Source organism: Bactrocera oleae, chromosome 2, assembly GCF_042242935.1.
Source record: "Bactrocera oleae isolate idBacOlea1 chromosome 2, idBacOlea1, whole genome shotgun sequence".
Lineage (NCBI taxonomy): Eukaryota > Metazoa > Arthropoda > Insecta > Diptera > Tephritidae > Bactrocera > Bactrocera oleae.
In genome coordinates, this window is record NC_091536.1 from 62,518,822 (window position 1) to 62,541,765 (window position 22,944).

At 32.7% G+C, this 22,944-nt stretch overlaps 1 protein-coding gene and 1 non-coding gene across 8 annotated transcripts in view; one reads left to right on the forward strand and one right to left on the reverse strand.

Moving 5' to 3' along the window:
* The window catches only part of LOC106624655 (uncharacterized), an 81,443-nt gene extending 58,858 nt beyond the window's left edge, over positions 1–22,585 (forward strand). For 5 of the 7 annotated variants that reach the window (XM_036368816.2, XM_036368817.2, XM_070105469.1 and 2 more), the window contains 8 exons: positions 11,614–11,720; positions 17,242–17,351; positions 17,470–17,548; positions 17,640–17,737; positions 18,772–18,969; positions 20,361–20,503; positions 20,620–20,765; positions 21,681–22,585. In XM_036368816.2, coding sequence (XP_036224709.1) covers positions 11,614–11,720; positions 17,242–17,351; positions 17,470–17,548; positions 17,640–17,737; positions 18,772–18,969; positions 20,361–20,503; positions 20,620–20,765; positions 21,681–21,792 — 993 coding nt within the window. In that variant the 3' untranslated portion in view covers positions 21,793–22,585. Of the gene's footprint in view, positions 1–11,613; positions 11,721–17,241; positions 17,352–17,469; positions 17,549–17,639; positions 17,738–18,771; positions 18,970–20,360; positions 20,504–20,619; positions 20,766–21,652 lie in introns of all 7 variants that reach the window. The other 2 variants (XM_036368821.2, XM_036368820.2) reach the window with 2 other exon arrangements.
* On the reverse strand, positions 13,531–13,602 carry TRNAM-CAU (transfer RNA methionine (anticodon CAU)). Its single transcript has one exon. It is a non-coding gene; the product is annotated as a tRNA-Met (tRNA).
* Positions 22,586–22,944: the final 359 nt, after the last annotated feature.

The following is a 22,944-nucleotide window of genomic DNA, read 5'->3' on the forward strand; positions in this document are numbered from 1 at the left end:
AGTACATTTATTTATACGTCTACATATATACCATACTTGTACATATGTTACATGTGCATGAAATGGTACAAGTATATTTCGGAAATCTTCCCTGGTAATTGAATTCTAGTTAGATTTTCAAGGATTTCATACGAGGGGTGATAACTTTGAAGGGGACAAATTAGGTATTCGTGAATAAATAAACACTTTCTTAAGAAATAAAAAAATCGAGATACTTTTTGAACTAACCTCGTATACTAATGCTCTCGCAGCGTTGTTTGTAACACCTAAAACTAATCGAGATAGATATAGGTTATATATACATATTGCGACGACGAGACGAATTGAATTTCGAGTAACTATCTGTCTGGCCGTCCATTCGTCCGTCCGTGCAAGCGATAAAAATTAAGTTATAATGATAAGCCTTGATTCACGTATTCTTTGGTACCTAAGAGTGGTTGGTATTGCAGATGCGTAAAGCGTAACCGTAAGCGTAACCAAATAATGGGCTATACAAGGTATCGTTGGAGAAAAGGGTACCTGTGGGCTGAAAATTTTTGAAAAGTGGACATGACCGCACCTTTTAATAGGTGATAACCACGCCCACTATCCATATAACAGGTATATCTCAGGAAAGAATCGACTAATTTCAATCAAATTCGCTGCATAACATTATCTTGAAATTTGTATGTTACATTGTGAAAATGGGCGAATATGGACAACAACTACGCCTACTTCTCATATAAAAATTTGAATTTTCATACGAATCATTTACTTTACAGATTGTAAATCAAGTACCAATAATGTTGTATGAATCCAGACACCGAGCGTGTGGACAATAGTGCCTTTAGCTAATTTTATACCGAAAATATCGGTAAAACTTAGAGTTGAATTGAAATTCAGAGATAATATTTTCCTTATGATAGTGTGCCTTTTAGCCCAAACAGGGTAAAATCGGGTAATCGATCGGTAATCTGATCTGTTAACTTTATATCGTATACATCGCTCAATATGTAAGAAAACATATCAAAACTAAGCGAACTTCTAATAATGGATATATGATAGTTTAATACAGCAAATGCCGAATATACTTAACTAATGTTAAACGCAATCAGTCTAGACCTTCTCCTAGCCAAAATATGTCTGATATAATGATTTTCGAGCTTTCTAGCTGAATTTAAGCTGTTAAATTTCGATAGCATAAAATGTTCGGTTACACCCGAACTTAGCCTTTCCTTACATGATTATTTTAATTTTTGTCGCTGAGCTAGAAGTAATTGAAGTTAATAATTTAAAGTTTTGTTGTGCACATTTTTATAAATGATTGAATTGATAATTTAGAGTAATACGCTTAAACCTCATTAAAATCATGTGCTGTATTGAACCCACATGCTTACAAAAGCTAAAGTAATAAAAATGTTAAAGAAATATTCAAAGAAACACATAATATGATATCAGTATTGCTTCGAAAAGCGCTTATTTTTGAAATTCTTCACTGCTTGGTATTTGTGTCAGTATTTCCTAACGGTTTCAGTTCATGGAAAAACAGCTTAGGAATTCTTTTGAATCAAATTTGCAGCTGCAGCTGCGTTTCTAAAGACAATTTTCTAATTACAATTGCGGCTGGGCTACCAACTGTTGTCACTTTAATTACCGCACTGTGTTGTCTCGCTATTGTTTTTTCGTTTTGTTGTTGTTTACTAAGCGGTAACTTTTGTCACTTTAATGGTTTTTGACCTTAACGCACCATGTAAGTATGTTTAATTTTATTATTATTTTCGTTAATTTGTGTAAACAGTCGCTGACGCAATCAATTTGTGTGTTGAGGTTTGTGCCTACCATAAGTCTTTCGATTACTTGCGATTATTTGCACAAATGCGCCTACAACCGTTCAGACACTTAAGGCTTGTCTTCAAACAAAATATGGGTATCAAGAATTCAACGAGCGTTGACTGAAGGTGTAGACATGTTCTGTAATTACGTGACATTGATTGTGCTTACTGTTAAGCGAGTGGGTAAAAATTTGCTAAATTATTCAACAATTTATTCGGGCACATTTTGGCGAAAGGTTATCGTGGGTTGCTTTTATTATATTTATACCCTGAGCAGGGTATATTAAGTTTGCCACGAAGTTTGTAATACCAAGAAGGAAACATCGGAGACCCTATAAAATGATTAGCATGCCGAACTGAGTTGATTTAGCCACGTCCGTCCGTCAGTTTTTAAGTTATCGATTTGAAATTTTGCACCTGTTTTTTTTTCACTAAGAAGCTGCTCATTCGTCGGAACGGCCGATATCGGACCACTATAGCATATTGCTGCCGAGGTATCTTCACAAAATTTGGGATGGATAGTTATTTAAGGCAATAAGTAAATTAAATAAAAAGTTGAATTTCGAATATATTTCGAAACAAGTAACACAGGCTAAGTTCGGGTGGAAACGAACATTTTATACTCTTTGTCAAGTTTTCACCCGATTTTTCTCATTTTAGGCACAAAGATGAAGCATTATAAGGAAAATACATCCACTTAATTTTATTCAAATAGTTCACATATTAGCCGATATATGCGGTATGAAGTAAACCGGAAGTTTGAAAATATTTCGATAAGGTATATGGGGGCTAAGGAAAGTATTGACCCGACTCAATCCATTTTTGACATACTACTACAGATATTCTCTTCGAATTTCAATAATATCTATATCTCACAGATTGACCGTTATTTCCGAGAAAACCTAAGGCTTGAAAAGTTTTGGTTCGATTTAGACAATTTTTGACGCATTATTCACGCAAAGTTTTACCCCGATACAATTATTGTTGCTTGATTTGCATAGTGGAGGTAGAATCAGATGGAATTTAAAGTGGTGTTATATGGGAAATAGGCGTGGTTGTAATCCGTTTTCGCCCTTTTGCGCACTATAACAAAAAAATACGGACGGTGCCACGGCCACTGTCTAATTTTGAAGTCGGTTCCTATAAAGTCATCTCATGCCATCCCAGAGATAAAATTTTCGCACTGTCGATAGAGGAAGAACTTTGTTATTACAGTTTTAACGGCTTAAGAGATATGCACATTAAACTTATAAGGGGGCGGGACCATGCCCAAATTTTAACTGCAGATGGCCCTCCCTAATGTAATCCTGCATACCAAATAACAGTCCTGGATCTTACTGTGGAGCTTAGTTATGGCAATAATTATTTTTGATTAATGGCGTTTTGTGGGCGTGGCAGTGGTCCGATTAGGCCCATCTGCGATACCAACCGACTTACGGTACCGTTTCCTGGTGTAACTTGGGTACTAAGCTTCATAAAGATATCTCAAGTTTTACTCAAGTTACAGCTTGCACAGACGGACGGACGAACGGAGAGACAGTCACCCAGATTTCAACTCGTCCCTCCATCCTGATCATTTATATATACATAACCCTATATCTAACTCGATTGGTTTTAGAAGATTAGATTAGAAGATACAAACAATTCAAATCATTTCTAGTCTAACATAAAGATTAAAAAATAACAGAGTTAGTGCTTGTGTTGGTAATAGAAAAACGTATTAAAAAATAAAAACATGGAGAAGAAAAATTATAATTTAAAAAACTAAAAAAACACCCTTTAAAGGAATTTTTAAACCTCCTCCTATAAAGCTCTACCCCACCATCTTGTTTGTGAAATTTAATGCTTTTGGAGCATTTATTTCGTCAGTTATCGCACTTTTAGTATATTTTAACATAACTGTTATATGGGAAGTGGGCGTGGTTATTATCTGATTTTGCTTATTTTCACAACATATGAAAAAGGACTAAAAGGACTTCCTCTCAGCAATTTTGGTTGAGTTAGCTTTAGCGGTTTGACAGATATTATATACCCTAAGCCGTTTAGGGGCGGGGTTACGCCCACCTTTAAAGTAATGGGTAACTGTTATCAAATTATTGCATTGTCATCGGTCCTTGACACGTCTGCAAAGTTTCAAGTTGATCAGACTTCTGGAAACCGGTGAAAATTGAGCTCTAAGATTTAATTACATACATACAACCCAAGCTAATAAAAGGGTATTAAAAATTTAGAAGCATAATTTTCAAAAATACAAAAAAGAGATGTGATTTCTAAATTTACTTTTAAAACTGAATGTACAATGTAACAAAAGCTTTAGTTTATTAAAAACATTTCTTTCTAATATACTTATGTATATAAATATGTAATGTAAATGTTTGTCTGTACATATTAACCAAAATTTTCAAAAACTGCTTAGACCATTTATTTCAAAACTCCACTTAAAAGAGGACTGCTAAATTGTAGATTCTTAAGTTATTCCATAGATCTAAGCATATATGCCATTCCTTTCGAACTACATTCTAAATTTCCGTTCAAATTTTGATCTTAAAAATAAGAAATTTAGGAAATTCTGCTGCACAAATTTTTAAACCAGATAAATTTAGAAAAAGAGTACTCACATATCAAAACATCCTCAAATCGTTTTTTTAGGCTATCAATACCTGTTTAATATAATCATTTTACGTTTAATTTTACTTGAGACATCTAATCACGTTCAAACATTTTTTGAATTTCTTTGTTTATTAATGCAAAAATAGTTATACCCTGAACAGAGTATATTAAGTTTGCCAAGAGATTTGTAACACCCACAAGAAAACTTCAGAGCCCCTATAAAATATTTATATAAAAGATCAAAATGATGAGCTGAGTCGATTTAGACCTCTGATTTTTTGAGACATCGACTGGAATCTGGCACACGTCCTTTTCTCTCCCCTAAATCTGCTCATTTGTTCGAACCTCCGATATCGGGCAACTGTAGTATATAGTTGCCATATTAACTGATAGATCAAAGTCAAGATGGAGATATATTTATACCTTTTATACTTTTATGCTATAAGAAAGTTAACATTTCTTTTGGTTTTATTTTTATTTAAACAAAAAATACTAACACTGGAAAAAACTAATTATTCGAATTTGATTTTCCAAGTTTTGTTTTTTGCGAACAGCGCCGCCGGACGGGGTGTTTTTCAGGATTCAGTGGATTTTTCATAGCCTGCATAGGTCGTGCGGATTTATTACCGAATTTTATAACTTACCCGGATTTTCCGGATTTTGAACATATCATGTCATGAGATCTATTTTCTTTATTCATATAATATGAATTCGGAAGAAAAAGCATATCGGTTACATTTTCAGCAAGCGAGAGAAAAAAATGTGGAAAACGGTTGGCCTCAAGGGCCATCCCTGCAACTTCCCTCTAATTTCATACGCTAACGTTCAAATTTCCCTTTTTTCACTGCTTTTGAGCTCTTCGAAATTTTTCGTTTTCGATATCTAGCAAGTAAATCAACCGATTTCGACCCGGTTTGCGGCAAACGATGTGTTTCTTCAAGGTTTAGTTTTTGGTGTCGATCGGTCAAGTCGTTTGGAAAAAATTCAAAAAAAACGATTTTTCAAAATTTTTATTTTTGATATTTCTCGAAATCTACTGGTCCGATTGGGTCCAAACTTACACGAAATTCAAGTGCAATGAAACCCTTTGGAATGCCGTTTAGTTTATTCAAATCGGTTGAGCAGTTTAATAGTTATAAGAGGGTCACATACATCCACACACACACACATACATCCACACATACATACAGACATACGGACATCATCGTAGAAATGTTCGGGGAAGCTTCCTCGACCCTCAGAACGTCGAGATCTGTTGAGAACTCGATTTTTGCAAAATGGGGTGAAACCAATATCTTCCCGATTTTTAGAAAATTTTCCATTTTCTTAGCGGGAAGTTAAAAAAACGATTCTATACTCTCTTCTGATTTCACGGTAGGCCAGTTTCTATTATTTAGTGCCTTGCGCTTCAGACTACATCGGTGGTTGTTTTGCACTAAAGATTACTATGTTTCATCAATCTTTTAGAGTGTATCAGTGGCCTATTGCACGTTTAATGCTTGCGATGCGAATCACTTCGTCGATATCGATTTGACCGTGTAGGTAGGTGTTCGTCATAAACCATGAAGTATTAGCTACCGACAGATAAAACAAACTTCATTTTCAAACTTGTACAATGCTTGCCATAAATGCGAAAAAATTTGCATAAAATCAAGTATATGTATATATACATATGTATGTATAATATATAAAATGTATTAACTGAGGGTTTTCGTTCTAAATGCTGAATGATCGATGAACGCTGAGCGTTATGGTCTTGAATAAGCAAACTATTAAAATACAAATACAAATTTATCTTGAGTAACATAACACATTTTCAAATGCATTTTGTATGTATACCATACAAACAGTACAGATGTGCCCGTATGAAATGAGCCCGATATACGAAAAATATGCAGCAAGCATTTCCACGCTTTTCTTACAATAATAGAAATATTTTCGGTCAATATTTCTGTCAGTTTATATAAGTAATTATTTTTCACTTCTTAGTTTAAAGTGCTTTAAAAGCACGTTTTTTAGTATTTTAAAGCATACTTATTATTTACCCACATGTGGTTTTTTCAGTTTGTAAAAATGCCTTTGAGTAAATTTGTTATTCAAATGACAGTATGGATATTTAATGGTTTTAGCTGCATAGTTTTATAGTCGTTGTACGATTTCGTTTATTTTCATAGTGTGTGATAGAAATGGCTGGGTAACCTCACTTACAAAATTTGGTTGAAGTTATGAGTTCTATATTTCCTGAGATATAGGATATCACCTAAATATTGGTGGTGCCGCACCCATTTTCCAATTTTAGTTTATTTAGTGAGTTATCGCACTTTTAGTAGTTTTCAACATAACCGTTATATGGGTTATTATCTGATTTTACCCATTTTCACAGCGTATGAAAAAGTTTTAAAAATACTTTCTCCCAGCAAATTAGCTTGAGTTAACTTGAGCGGTTTAGAAGATATGTACACTAAACCAATTAATGGACGGCGCTACGCCCACTTTTAAAAAAATGTCAGCCAATAGGTATCCCTTATTACCTTGATCGCCTGTACCAAATTTCGATTAGGTATTTTAATTTAGTGCTTAGTTATGGCGCTTTATAAGTTTTCTTTTAATGGTGCTTTGTGGGCGTGGTGATTCGATTATCTTCAATACCAACTTCTCTTGGGTGAAAAGGAACATATGTAGCAAGTTTCATCAAGATATCTCAATGTATACTCAAGTTAGCGCTTGCACAGAAAAAGTTACAAACATACATACATACAAACACACATACATACATAGACACAGGTGAGGAAAATTAAGACCCGTTCACAATAAATGTTCCCTACCAACTCCTTTGCATCTTAGCGCTCACTTCATACCGGTACGACTGGTACAAATATACATACCTATGTGCTATGTTACATATATTTACACTTATATGCAAGAACATATGTAAAAACACTTGTGTCTCTTTAAATTATAAAAAGATTCAGCTAAGCAAAACACTTCTTTGCAACACTAAAAGTTTTATATATTTGCGCCTATGTGTCAAATAAGTAAATAGATATTGCAAGAAAAAAACGTTAAACCAAGCAACGTGAAAAACTTCGCTAATAACCACAATCACACAACCACAGGCGTTCATTGATCATTGCTTCATTCTATTTAGCACATTTAGCTTTTATTTGCTTATTTGTTGCGCTTGTATTAGCGAGTCTTTCGTTATTTTCCTCTCATTCTTCTCCTTTATTACCAATATCCACAACCTACTCACAGTGCCGTGAGTTATTGCAATTTATTGCTGCCTAAATAACTTTATTGTAATCGACTGTATCTATAATTATTGTTTGTTATGAGCTCATCAGCAGTTGTCATCATTATCATCATATTGCAAGCAATGATTGCCTTAGCGATAATTGCTACCTTCAATGATGCAGCACAATGACGACTGTTTTGTTTTTCTACCTTTTCCTTCTTCAGTTGACACAAATGTGTTTTGATGCATTTAAAAAATAATTAATATTGCGTCGAAGTTGCGAAAAAGATAAAAAGTTATATTTTTACAAGTTTTTATTGGTAACGGCTACAGGTCAATTAGCAAAATGTAAGTAAAAAACTTTAAAAAATGTTTACTATTAATAGTTGGTTACTGATATCAATAATTTTGTTTTGTGAATCGCTATAATATTACTAAATCAATAACGGATATATCAAGTCTAACCTTTCTAGAACATTAATATTTAAATCCATTAAACAAGACCCTAAATTATACCAAACGCAGAGGTAGAAAAGCTTTTATATTTAATTACAAAAGTCGTCTTAAATATTTTTTGGTTTTATAAGGTTACTACCTTTTATTGAAATCATCCTTTTTCCTTAGAAGTAAGGTCCGTTTTTTATAAGTGGGAGTAAACCAAATGTGCAACTCAAACAAAATCGAATATCTAAATGATTGCATACCTACACACTCCTATATCCAGTCCCGCTTACACTGCGTTTCTAACTATTCATCATCTAATGGCTAGGCCTAATCCCAGTAATATTTACTCTGCGTTTATACCTTCAGGAATGCTTAACCTCACTAACGGATTAACGGTAAGAAATCTTACTGGTTGCCAAAATTAGAAGAAAATTAGTTAAATCCATATCAACACTACGTGTTTGAGAGTCCTGCCTTGGATACCTCGGGTCTTTCGCGGGTCTAGCGGGTATAGAAATGAAAGGTCTAAGCAATTTGTGATGGGTTCAAAGCGTTTTATCTGTCTTATGTCCCAATCAAAGAAATTCAGGTAGGACTAGTGCTTTGCATTCGACGTCACTCTTCCTCTTATGGGAATCAATCATAGAACCTCCATTTCGTTCACTTTGGTGTTTTAGGAATGTTATTCTGTATTTTTAGGAAAGTTATTCTGTATTGGTTTGATAATTCTTAATCATTTGCTCTTTAGCCTTAGAGTGCGCTAAATCAAGTCCAAGTGGTTCCGCAAAAGACCAACCTCCCCGAATTGCAGAAAAATATCAGAGTTTGGGTTCCTGCTTTACATTAAGTCTATAATTTTAACGAGAATTATTTTGCCGCTCTCATACAAAAAATGTGCTCAACTCTCAGTAATTGTTTCATTGCTAAAGTTAAACGTTTAACTCTCTAACAGCAGCTTTATTAATCCTATAACCTGATGTTTAACTTTATATTGCCGTTCAAAAATGTTTGACTCTAAGTATCTGATCGCTATATAAATTTACTGAATATTATGTAAAAGTTACTAAAAATAATCTCAAATTGTATGTCTGTTACAAATATACCAGGATATCGACCAGACAAATGTGATCAAGATATACTATAACACGTTAATAGTGTTGTGACTAGAAATCCGTATCATCACAGTATATATCCTAGGTTCGATCGCTGTTCCAGCCAACCCAAGCATGTTTTTTCTAGTAACGCTCGATCATTGACAAGCAATGGCAAACCTCCAATAATATTTCTGCTATAAAAAGCTTCTCAAAAACTCCCCATCTCTTCGAAGCAGGCTTAAAAGTAATCCAAAAGCAAATATTAAATCGGAAAAGTTTTTCGTATATAAAAACTTGAAATTTCTATCTAAAAATAATACTTCTGCACATACAAACATATGCTTTTATAACGGCACTTCCATAGCGTCACACTTGACGGCCTGCAACATTTCCTCAAATGCTTTTTCAATAAGATTTTCAACATTTCTCCATATTCACCATTTACTATGTTACATAAACGCGAAAAAACGGAAAAAAAGTATATGAAGAAAAAGCTCTACAATGAAACAACTGGCTGAGCCAACAAACCACTGTTTTAATGGTGATAATGATAAAGGTACTGCTTTGAGGAATTACTATGATTACATTGCAGCACGCGGCAATTAAAGTGCCACAAATGCAACAAACAGCGAATGCCAAGTAAACAAATGCTTCAAATGGCAGGCGTAGAAATAATGATTTGTTGGCTGGTTGTCTAGAGAATAGCTGCTGCAATGGTTATGTGTACATGTGTTTGTGCGCTGGAAATATTTGAATGATTGCGAATGGCAGCAGCGGTGTTTCAATATATGTGTGTGTGGCAGTTATTAATTGTAGGTGGTCATTGTGGCAGTTGTTATTGCTGTTGCTGTTGCTGTTGTTCTTGTGTAATGTATCGTGGCTTAGAATTCTAATAACTACACTGAGTCATAATTCAATCGCGAAATCGGAACTAAATAAATGACTTAGTATATATGCTGACTAAATTGATTATTGTATTGATTCCTGGAATTCTCGTGCCTTATTTGCAATTATGTAATATATAATTACTATTCTTATTGAAAATGAAAAATGAAATAACAACAATGTGAAAACAGATTCCAAGTGAAAAAACCTACATATAAAGTGTTTTAAAAATATTTTTTTTTTTATTTCGAATACTTATATCCGACGAGATTAAAACAAGTTACAAATGTAATGGTCCGATGCTGTTATTTTACTATACTAAACCAAGCTTGTCATTCACGTTATTTTTTGGTCATTACTGGCAATGATGAGGAAGATGTTTTAGCTTAAAATTATATCAAATCTAAACACAAAGAAAATTGTTATTACAATAGACGAATACAGGTAATGAGCAAAGGACTCTCAAAAATAAAATCTGTTTTTGTAAAAATATTTACTAAATAAAAATCGAAATTATCATCACAAATTTTATTACTTCGAGCATTACCTCACAAATATATCTAAGAATATTGTGTGAACATGTCAAGATTTTCAATCGATCGGTTCCGCCGTTTAGGAGAAATTTTCCACAACCACTCTGAATAAAGATTCGAGAAAAACTCTTTTAAAGTTTTAGGAGCCGATTGCACAAAGTGAAAAAATTCTTACAAATATGCTCATATCCCCGAAACTATTTGCTGGATAAACTTAACAGTTTTGAAATATATTCTCATATATACAATATATATACATATGTACAATCGAAATATGTGAAAAAAAATAAATTTTTTGAAATTGAAAAGTGGATATTAACCTCCTAACCTAGAAGGCTGAAACCAACTCATCAATAGAAGAAAGTGGAAGTGAATATCGTGATCAAATATACATCTAACGTTCTATTTAAATATATTTATAAAGACAAAAAGCATAGCCAACCTATATTTGAACATCACCAACACTTGTTTTGTGAATAAATGTGAAATTTCTTAACGCTGCTCATAAAAGTACCCGTTAAAACTCGAAACATAAAAATATTTTGATTCGATGTGGTTATGGTTCAGGTATTAAAGGTTTAGAAGATATCGTAAAATAATTTCTTGATTTGTAGCAGTTTATGCACCAATTTTTCAATTACTTATATACACAATTTTTTCTAACAAAAAAATTTATTTTGTTTAACAATCATACTATCATTAATGAAATAAATATTAAACAACAAATAAATAGATTAAAAAATAAACAAAGAAGATCCATGTAATTTCACCATCCGTAGTTATACGATCACAATTTAGATAAACCATAACTACCTCAATAATATTCCCGATTTTTTAACACAAACAGTTGTTTTAATTGGCCGCATGTTGTCGACTTCTTAGTTGAACCCCAATAATAAATTAATCGATTTAGTATTTGCAGCTGCATTTGCTTACTTACATAAAGCATTTTTTTGTATTTGTGTCTAATAATTATTCGTTTTATCTATTTTATTTTTTAGCGTACCGAGGAGCGTTCGATACAGTTAGCGGTGCGTGTGCATAAAACGCTGGAATTGGCGGACGATAAATTTTATGTGATCACATGCGGCAAATCTGGGTTTGGGCGGTAAGTAAACATAAACAATAACAAATATCTTGAAAGAAGAATTCACAATTTAATTAAATTTTATCACTGAGAAATAATAGTATTTATTGTTTTATGTAAAGCGTATGATATTTGAAGTAAAGATATAAAAATAAAAATGTACTACAAACTATTTAAAACGAATCTGAGATTGAAATTTCATATATAAAATATCTTTAGTTATGGTTATCTGATACTGAATTGCCACGTAAATTCCTTCTGGTAACCAGAGTTAAGATAGTTGTAGATGCTTTCTTAGGAGTGCTTCTAGGCAGGCAATTAAAGCTTTCAAATAGAGATCACGACAGTTTCGTCTCGTTGCTTATTTTGAAGTGCGCTTTAAAAAACAACTCATTAGTTGTTGACGTCATGAATAAAAGGAAAGGACGAGTGTTTACAATTACTATAAAAGATTGACAGTTCTCTTCGCTTACGACATTGCGTGTCAGTTTTAGTTTGTAACAAAAAAATCCAACGAATTTCGCGAGGTGTTAGTAAACTTTAGTTTAAATTATTAAGTCAAAATAAGGTGGAAAAATAAATATTTAAGATTCAAAAAGTTACAGTATGTTTGATACTTAAAAAGGTTAGTTTACTCCTACTTATTACTAATTTCGTGCCAAAAAATTTGTTTGTAAAAGAGAAAGGGAATAAAAAACCAAAAACTGGGTTACTACAACTTTTCGTATAGATTTTGAGGTTAAGCAAAAAATGTGTTCATACAAAATTTGTAGATCTGTTCATTACGTACAACTCTCCCATATAACTTTTTTCAATAGGACTAGAAGTTTTGCCTGAATTCGAATAACCTGTTTAAAACCACCCCACTTTACTTCCTCTTCCCGAGCGAGGTATATTAAGTTTGCCATGATGTTTGTAACACCCAAAAGGAAAACATAAATGATCAACATGACTAGCTGAGTCGATTTAGCCCCGTCCGCCTGTCTGTCCATCTGTCTGTATATACCTACTTCCTAGTCCCTCTTTTTTTGAGATATCGATTTAAAGTTTTGCACACGTCCTACTCTCCCCAAAAATCTGCTGTCGGAACTACTATATCGGCCTATATCGGAACACTATAGCTATAGCTGCCATATAAACTGACTGATCGGAATCAAGTTATTTTGAATTTGTGGAGAATATTTATAGCTTCGGTGCAACCAAAGTTAACGTTATTTCTTGTGTTTCCTTTAATTTTTGTTATTATTTTCTAATAGGTTTCATCCTGTTATGATTTTTTCATTTTGTAACATTCGCACAGGCCTCTGCTCTGGGCGTGGCAGTATTATCAACCCAAAAACTTTTCAGTTTTAAGAAATCGGAAATCAAAGCAATTCTTGCTTAGATGAAAATGTCAAATCATATATGATTATAGCATTTAGCAAATCAGCAAATGATGCAGCCTCAGCTCACATAGTTATCTAATTGATTTATTATTATTATATTATTTATTTTTTAAATAAAAAACAATATTTATAAAAATATATTTTTTTCCCTACTTAAAAGAGTACTTGACTCTGGTATAATATGTATACAGCTATATACATACATAAAACCTTAAACGTCAGAGCATGTTTTGATTTCATATTTTCTTTGTATTAGTACAATTTTTATTTTGTAGAATATATTTTCAAATGTGTAAATCAGGTTTCTTTCATTAATAACACATATTAAAACTAAAAAAAGTACAAGCCGTTCTGATTCTTTCACAAATATAAAACAAAAATATTATTAAAAAAGTAATTTTTGTTATTTTTTATAAAAATAAATCACTGAATTCCGAATCAGTTATTAGCAGAACAAGGTTTCGATCCTCGGACCTCTGGGTTATGGGCCCAGCACGCTTCCACTGCGCCACTCTGCTGCTTATCCACTCCTTGGACGCTTTCCGATTAGAAAGAAATGCATTTACACATACATATCTGTGTGAGGAAATGCTTGTTTCAAAAACCATCGCTGCAAATACCGAGTGGATCACGATTTGTGCCACAAAAACAAACCGTAATAACTTTGTTTTTAATCAATGCATTACATTCATTATACCCTAAACAGGGTATATTAAGTTTGCCACGAAGTTTGTAACACCCAAAGGGAAGCGTCGGAGACACTATAAAATATATACATAAATAATCAGCATGCCGAACTGAGTTGATTTAACCATGTCCGTCTGTCTGTGTCTATACAAACTAGTCCCTCAATTTTTTAGCTATCGACCTCAAAGTTTGCATCTGGCCTTTCCTCACTAAGAAGCTGCTTATTTGTCCGATATCGGAACACTATAGCATATAGCTGTCATACAAACTGAACAATCGGAATCAAATCATTGTATGAAAAAATGGATTATTCTTTAAGGCAATAATGCAATCTCCAAAGAAATTGTATAGATCGGATGACTATAACATATAGCTGCCATATTAATTGAACGATCGGAGTAAAGTGCTTGTATGGAAAACTTTTTCATTTGACAAGGAATCTTCACGAAATTAGGCATGAGTTATTGTCTAAAGCAACAATGTATTCTCCGAGGAAATTGTTCAGATCAGATCACTATATCATACAGCTGCCACCCAAATTGAACCATCCGAACCAAGTTATTGTAATGAACCTTTTTGCATTTGTGAAGGGTACTTTAGCTTCGGTGCAACCGAAAAGTAATTGCGGTTTTTATATATATATATATAAATATTTTGGAACTCGAAATCAAATCATTAAAATTCATTCATGTCTTAATTCTTCAACTTGTCTCATCATCTTCTTTTACAAATCAAAGAAAATAAATAGCTGCACTAGTTTAAAAATTTGACTAATCTAAGTAAGTTTCTTTCCATTTGCTTGTGCTTTTTTAATTTTATGTCTACCTGAGTCCATCCTACAGGATTTTGATTCACAAATTAACCTCCAGCGCCACTGTTGCTAAAAAATTTCTCAAAATTTTATTTGAATTTTCTAAAATTTTATTGATAGATGCCGCTATGTTCGAAGTATGTTTTGATTATCCCTATTTGTGAAAGTACGATTTGTAGAGTCTGAAGTGGATTTTTTATAATGTTTATATAATAACTTCCATACAAACTGACCGATCGAAATGAAGTTCTTGTATGTAATCATTTGTATTTTGAAGTTAACAGTTTTTTTTATTACTGAATAACATTTCACAGATTAACGTCTATTAGAAAGTTAATTTATTGTAGGTTTGGCATGAAATTTCCAAAAAAAATAAAGGCTAAAAAATTATATATATTGTATATTTTTTTAAATAAGACCTAAATATATTTCTTTAATTAATACATTTTTTCAAATTGTTTGTCAGTATGTTGATTTATCATCGTGCAAGTTTTTTTTATAATTGATAAAAAAAAAAACAAAAAGGAATTTCTGTAGTTTTGATTAATGTAAGAGAACTCGTTTACATTTTAAATTTTGATAGCGTTTTTATTAATTGTTTTATCTTAAATTCTGGTAGGCTTAAAAATTATAAACTATAGTTTAATATATGAGAAAACTAAGTTTGTTTGAAAGATGTAAAAAAATTAACCTTATTTATTTATTTTTAAAATATTCTATATTATTATTAAATAAAATTTTTTTCTAAATTTTTTTATTTTATTAAAATGTATATTTAACTATTTGTATAGTAAAATATAAAATATATAAATAATTAACATATATCTACAAGAAAAGATTTAAAAAATGTTATGATTTATTTTCTAATAGTTCCTTATTTTTTTGTACAAATCTCTATCGTTGTCAAAACTAAGTTTGCACTGTTATATCAATCAACAGCAATTCACTTAAATTCACACATTTTCTGGTTTATCGCCTGCGTGTGGGTTTTGACTGACACAAAAGAGATTTAATGATGCCTGTGCTGATAAATACTTGCCTATATAACATAATCGCCATGCCTACATACCTACTACGTTGTAGACACTCATGCAATTAGTTGTTTTTATGTGGTATGTGGTACACAACAAACAAAGCACAGTTCAAAAGCAAACAAAGTCAAACACCTTCATACAGAATGTCTGAAATTAATGCGAATTTTTATTGTTGACTTTTTTATTCATGAAAAAGCGGACACATAAGAAGCTATAAATCTGCTCCTACTCTTTTATTTATATACATATAGGTTTGTATATAAAGTACTCATTTGTGTAGAAGTATATGAATATTGTAGGCGGGTGTTCAAGTTGTTGGAGTTGCCCTGATATGAAAAAAGCAAATATAAATAATGTTTTTTTCCAGCCAATAATAAAGTACCAACAACATCAAGGCCACTCAATTGGGGTAAAGAATTTTTGGAACTTAATTAAGTGCGTTCGAACGAAAAAGTATAACTTTGATGTCAGCGCACACAAATGTACATACTTAACGACTAACAAATGTGCTGAACTGATTGGAATCTCAAAATGTTCACATTTGCCGACAGACACACATATGTACATACATCATTCTGCGCTTGCTTTCTTTTCGTAGGCCAATAAACTGGCGAAAAATGTTGAAAGCAAGGCCAAGATGCGCAAGCAGAAAAATTATTGAAATGAAAATATTTGCTGTAATAAAGCAGCATTTCTTAAGTATTGTAGATTTATGATTTGCGGTTAAAAGCTTTGAAAATGTGTATTGTGCGTATGCCTAGTATGAGCGCACTATTGAGTTCGTTGCTTAAGTCTTTTGTACTTTTTTCGCCAGTTCAATTTCCACTTAATTACCGCACACTTATGCGTGCTTTAACGTAGTTTATAGCAAATAAAAAAATAGATTTATTATTATGCAATTTCATTCAAATTTTATGCTCTGTTAAATCGCTAAAATGCGCTGCGCGCCGTAAGCGCAGCCGTTGCACTGTGTTCGGCGTATCAGAGCATTTCCGCAGGCGTTGCATTATTTTGTAATTTTTAATTATTTTTTTTTAATATTTTTTTTTGCAATTTTAAGCTTTTCGTATTTGTATGCAGTATTTTTGTTGTTATGATGCGCGCTTCCGCAACGTTTGCTTAGCTTTCAACTGTTCACCAGTCACATGTTTACTATACATTTATAATATATGTACACACATACATACATACATATTATCGCAGTGCGTTAAACCCGCTGCGTTCTCGTTTTCAATGAGCTAATGTTACGTAATTCTAATGGTCGCTGCAGTTGACAGTGGCAAAACAAGCGCATAGAACTGTACATAATTGCAGGCACTTAATTAGCAGTTGCCTAGCTACCACTGTTGTTGTTGTTGCTCAAAAAGAAATTCAAAAGCACTTTACTTAAATTGCTTAGCTTTACTAAAATCTCTAACTGAAAAAAATAATAAATAAGAATACTGCGAGAATGCCTCTCCATATACATACTCATTTCACCGCAGCGCCTTAAGTTTTATGTTTATCTCGACAGTAAAAAAAGGCATATCATTTTAATAATAAGTGCACACATACATCTTTAATAAAGACTTTATCACGTATTTATTTAATTTTTTTCCTTTGTCCCATTTCTTTTTTGTCAACAGCGATGACAACTCCCATGTCATTTTAAAGTTCTTCGATAATGAGCGCCGCGTTCGCGAAACGGTTTATGGACATGAGTATAAAATACGCGCAGAATTAACGAAGCCAAATGGTAATTAATTTCGTAATTTTACTTTACTTCACTCTACAAATAACGGTTATTGCTATTAAAGTACTTTCAATGCGTAAATCTGTAATATTCTTACTTCCTTGTGTGAATTTTAATACAGGCACCTATGGCGTACGTGTTGCCAACTGCTTTGCGTTTGACAAGAAGAACGTCACCATTCAGTTGATCGATGAGAGAGGGTGAGTTGGAAGAATGTTATTGTTTTGCTAATTTCTTAATTGCATTACCTTCTTTGAACAATTTTTTTATTAAATTATTATTCGCCCACAGCTGCCCGAAGGATGATAATATTATTTCCCGTTTCGTACCAAGCCCGGATGGACATAGTGCCGAAGCGACACTCAAGTCCATGTTCAAGTTTCCAGAAGGTGAGTAGAAAAATTACAATATAGATTGTTTTAAGGCTAGGCGAAGTTTGAAATTATTGCATTAGGTATATGGGAGCTGCGGCTAGTATTGACTCGGTTTTATCCCTTTTTGGCATCAAAACATATTATTATCAGAAAAAATGCTCTCTGAGTTTTATTACATATTAGTCGATATATCGGTATACGTTCTCTAAGATTCATTTTTTTATATCACAGATTGACCGCTATTTTCGGTAAAATGTCAACCATAGACACTAAGGTCCACATATTCCGTATCTGGAGCCGTGAAAACTTATGGCCCGATTTCGACAATGTTTAGACGTGAGAAAAAATAGAAGGCCCCAATTGTGCAAAGTTTTATTTTAATGGAGCCATTGACTCTCGATTTATAAACTGTAAAATTAAAGAATCAGGCTGAATTTAAAATTTTGTTATTGGGAAGTAGATGTGGCTTTGATCCAATTTCGCCCATTTTCATAATGTAAGATGGGAATGTCAGGATAATACACCAAATTTGGTTAAAATTGTTAGAGTAGTTCCTGAGGAATAGAATTTCACTTTAAGGTGGGCGATACCACGCCGATTGACCAAGTTTGATACTGGCTCCCATAAAGTCCTTCTGTACCATATAGGAATTTTAGTGCGTGTAAAAAATTTATTTAGTGAGTTATCGTCATTATATAACCATCATATGGGAGTGGACGTGGTTATTATTCGATTTCACCTATTTTCAGAGTAGAATTCAAATTTTTCGGATCTCTTTAACGATAAATCCATTATTGACATGAATTTGTATACCAAAGAAGTATATTATAAAATTAATTTTAATTTCAATGCCCTTGTTTTTTATAAATTTTTCTCAAATTGTTTAAAAGATTACTAGCTTATGGCCTTGGATTCAAATTAACAACAATTGTTTTATAAATATTTATAAAGAAGCTTAGTATTAGTATATATTTTATCTTAACATAAAAACTAAAGAAACATTTCACATATTTAACTTGTTCTCTTCTCTTTTCTTCTTTTTTAAACAGACTCAGAGGTTCACCTGCAGTGCGATGTGATTCAATGTTATGGCCGTTGCATGGAAGATGAAGACTGCAAGCAAATTGCATTGGCTGGTGCGGGTGCGGTTGGTTTTAGCAAAGGTGGCAACGCTAAATTGGGTCCAAACGAAGAGGGTTCCTTAGCGGGCACCACCGTGTTTGTGCTGGATCCTTCTCAGGCGCCATGTAAGTAACAGATATTATAAATTATGACTTAAAAATAGGTACAACAATTTTAGTGTAATAGTGTCGGGGTTAGATTTGTTTGCGAATTCCCTGACAAGAGGTCACAGTTGGAAAATTTTAATCACGTTCTTGTAACCTAAACGACTAAACTAATCACAAACCCGCAAACTAATTTCAAGAAGTTAGAACTTAAATGATTCAGTTATTGTTTCACATAAGCGGAAAAGTCAGAAGAGAAGTGAAGAGTGATGTTCCACTTCCCCAGTTTCAATAAAATGTTTAACCATAAAGATTTATTAAACTTTTAGATTAATTTACCGTAGAGACATAAAACGAACTGTATTCCCTATAAGTACGGAAAAACGTACAACACTTAGCTTAATAAGCTGCTTAGACCTCAAACTGAACTCGGAACTAAACGACCTTACGATCGCGCAAGAACCGGCGATTGTCCTGCGTTCGCTGAGCTTACTCAAGCTGTTAAAGAGTAAACCGCAAGGCGAAAATTGAACTTACATTATGTCTCCGTCCGGTAAAAAGTATATAAGGAGAAGAGAGTACTCTTCTTTGCAAAACTATCAACTCTATAGTTTCCAGCGAAACCTTTCATCAGTTTCATTGAGATTAACGTAATCGAGAGTGAGGTTCAGCAGTATCCAGTTTCAAGAGCTTAGAACTGTGGATTTGGAGCGCATACATACCTCCTTGAAGGTAGATTTCCCTCGGGGCAGTAGATTACTGAAACCTTTCTCTGCTTAATACCGTTGTAGTTGTTTGGAAACCGAAAACGAGAATTATTAGAGAGTTCATGACGATATACCTCTCTATCTTTCTATAGACTTCATCCCATCTTTGAAAACACACATTTATCTTCTCCACCTAAATCTCCGTGCAGCCCCCACGTCCTTTTTTTTATGATAGCAAAGCCAAATTCATCAGTAACTACCTTGGTGACATAGTGTCTTCAATAGATGTAAATATAGTCCAAGCTGCTATGGATTTTGGACTCGTAAAAGTCATTCAAGAGCACAGCTTCCTGAGCCGGTTGCTTAAAAAATTTAATTAAAAGTGTTACGATTGTCGTTTTCCGTCTGTCTGTATATGCGCGAACTTGACGTTCAGTTTTTGAGATATCATTATGAAATTTGGACACGCTATTTTCTCTCCTCAAATGTCAGAATCGCCGATATTGGACCACTATAACATATAGCTGTCATGCAAACTGATCGTTCAAACTCAAATTGTATGGAAAACTTTCTTGTTTGACAACATGGCATGAATTATTGTCCAATATAACAGTACAATATTTAAAGAAATTAGTAAAGTTAACGCTTTTTCTTATTTTTTTTAAACAACTTTTATAAAAATTAATTCAAATATCCACCTTTTAGTGGTCACCAGTACTTGCGAGGACACCATTAACCCGCCATGGCTGCTCTGGTTGGCCATTACTCTGGGCGTACTCTTCCTCATCATGTTGCTGATGAACATTTTCCTTTGCACTGCAATGAGTTGTAGTTGTGCGAACACCGAGGTAATTATTAAAACTAACAACAACAACAACAACAAACATTCATTCATATTCGAAATTTAACCAATGTGTATCATTATTTACTTTTTTCCCCGCCGTTATTGTTGTCACTAATCTAGATCATCGAAAAAGAACCATCTATCATTGAAGAATACGATCCGTACAGAAGTTGGCATGGTAGCCAGTATGGATCGCGTTACTCACTGCATGGGCGTGATGCGCATAAAGGCTACACAAGCGGTGGCTCGACGATACACTCGAATAGGTCTGATAGATACTAAGTTCGCTCAAAGAACAGTTTTTTTACAAAACACAAAATTACAACAAAAACAAAATAATAATACATTATATTATGTATGTATATGTTTATGTGCTAGTATGTGTTAAACTACAAGAGCAGACAAAGGCAACAACAAAAAACAAAACAACAAGGAGTTGACAAATGCATGCAGAACACAAGTTTCAGAAATTTGGAAATTTTGAAAAAAAAACTAATTTTGAATATATTTTTTTTATAATTTTTTTCATACATATTTTTGTAATATTTTTTTAGTGATTTTAATTTATTTATTATTATTTTTATTAAAAATTGTCACTGCCTTCTTGGCCACCGACAAGCAACACATATACGAAATGCCACAGAGTACAGTGAAATACTATAAAATCCAATACGCCACAATGTGTGTTTAGTTGTATGTGTATGTGTTAATAATATAATATTTAACTGGTTAATAACTACCATAATTTTAGAGTACAAATACTAATGTTAACTTAGAAAAAATAAAATCTGGCAACTATAAAAAGTTGTGCTGTAACTAACCAATGGGCACATAGTTTAATATTTTTCCCTCAAATAGTTTTTGCTCAAAAATGTAACCATTTTATATAATGTACACAAATTTATTTGCCACTCAGCTCGATAAAAATGTAATTTATTTTTTATATTTGTTACTAAATTGTATTTTATTTCTAATTTATTTTTAAACACCTAAAAACTATTATACTAAAGTGGTAGCCACACTTTACACATCCACTGTACTGTCACTCAACTATTTGTTTCACTTGTCCATTACTAAACCTGTCTGGAAACAATTTTTTTTCTACATAATATTTGAAAATGTTGTGCATACAATTTACAATAACAAAAAATAGTTTTTTTAAAAAATGTGTATTTTTGAAGGTCGATTCCCATTGATAACGACAATTACGCAATTGTACATTCACGCCCCGGCTCTAGACAAACCGGACATGCGCAAGGACACCGCTCCCGCGGACCACCCAGTAATATGTAACACAAATATTAAGTATCTTTATTATTATAATGCTAATAATACTTATTATTAAGTACATTTCTAAGATTTTTCATTGAAAAGTAAAATCATTTACTTAAAAAAAACAAAGGAAATTGTAAATAAACTAGTTTCAGCGCTCTAACCTCAAACTTTTCATACACACTCACTTCGGCCTTGAACGCTTTACGATATTAACGAGTGCACTCGAAATTTGCTGAGCAGCAATGCTCTCAAAGCTTCGAGTGCAAAATAATTTTCATTTAATTACAATTAAAAAGCAAACTAAAAACCGTTAGTTTTCACAATAACAATATTAAAATTTCAAAATTAAATCTATTCACAGCACTATAATTTCTATGGCCTTAAACCAAAAACAAACAAAAAAACTCAAATCTGTCTCAATACGCGCCACTGTATTATACTTGCGTCTATTTTGCTACTTCGACTTATATATAACCTTACATAAGTTAAGATAAGTACGAAATGTATCATTATTAACCCAGTGTATTACTAACGAAAAATAAAATTAAGTCATTAGTTAAATAAGCTCGAATTATAAACTCTCACAAAGCGATTGAAATAAAATGTTAGGCATATTTTGAAAAATTAAAAATAAATCAGAATGAAAGTTATTCAAAAATGTGCATGCCTTATAAATATACACATATATACTCTATATATAATAAAAATATCTTATACAAACTTTGTTGACAAAAAGAGTGTATGTAATTATGTACGTAAATCTGTATGTATTATATTAAAATGAATTAATAAAAAATAAAATAATAACTAATTGGAAGTGTAGGTTATTCTTTAATTTGATTATGGCGAGATGAGTTAAAATTATTTAACAGTTCGTGCTTTGAAAACAAATTTGACCCGGACTCGGTCCATTTAAGCTACGCGCGCCAACCTAATCGATAAACAAATTTTTTCCTTGTTCGTGCGTAGTTTGATGTCCACATGTCAATTAGTTTGTGCTTAGCAGCTGTTTGTTTACGACGCGATAAGTTTGTCTGAAGATTTTTTCCATGGCAAAGAAAGTGAACAACGAGTTTGCTTGTTATTTTGTTGTTCCAATGGAATCGCGGTTACGATATCGTTGAAAATATTACAGAAGTATTTAATCTGAAATAAAGTATTTGAGTAGCA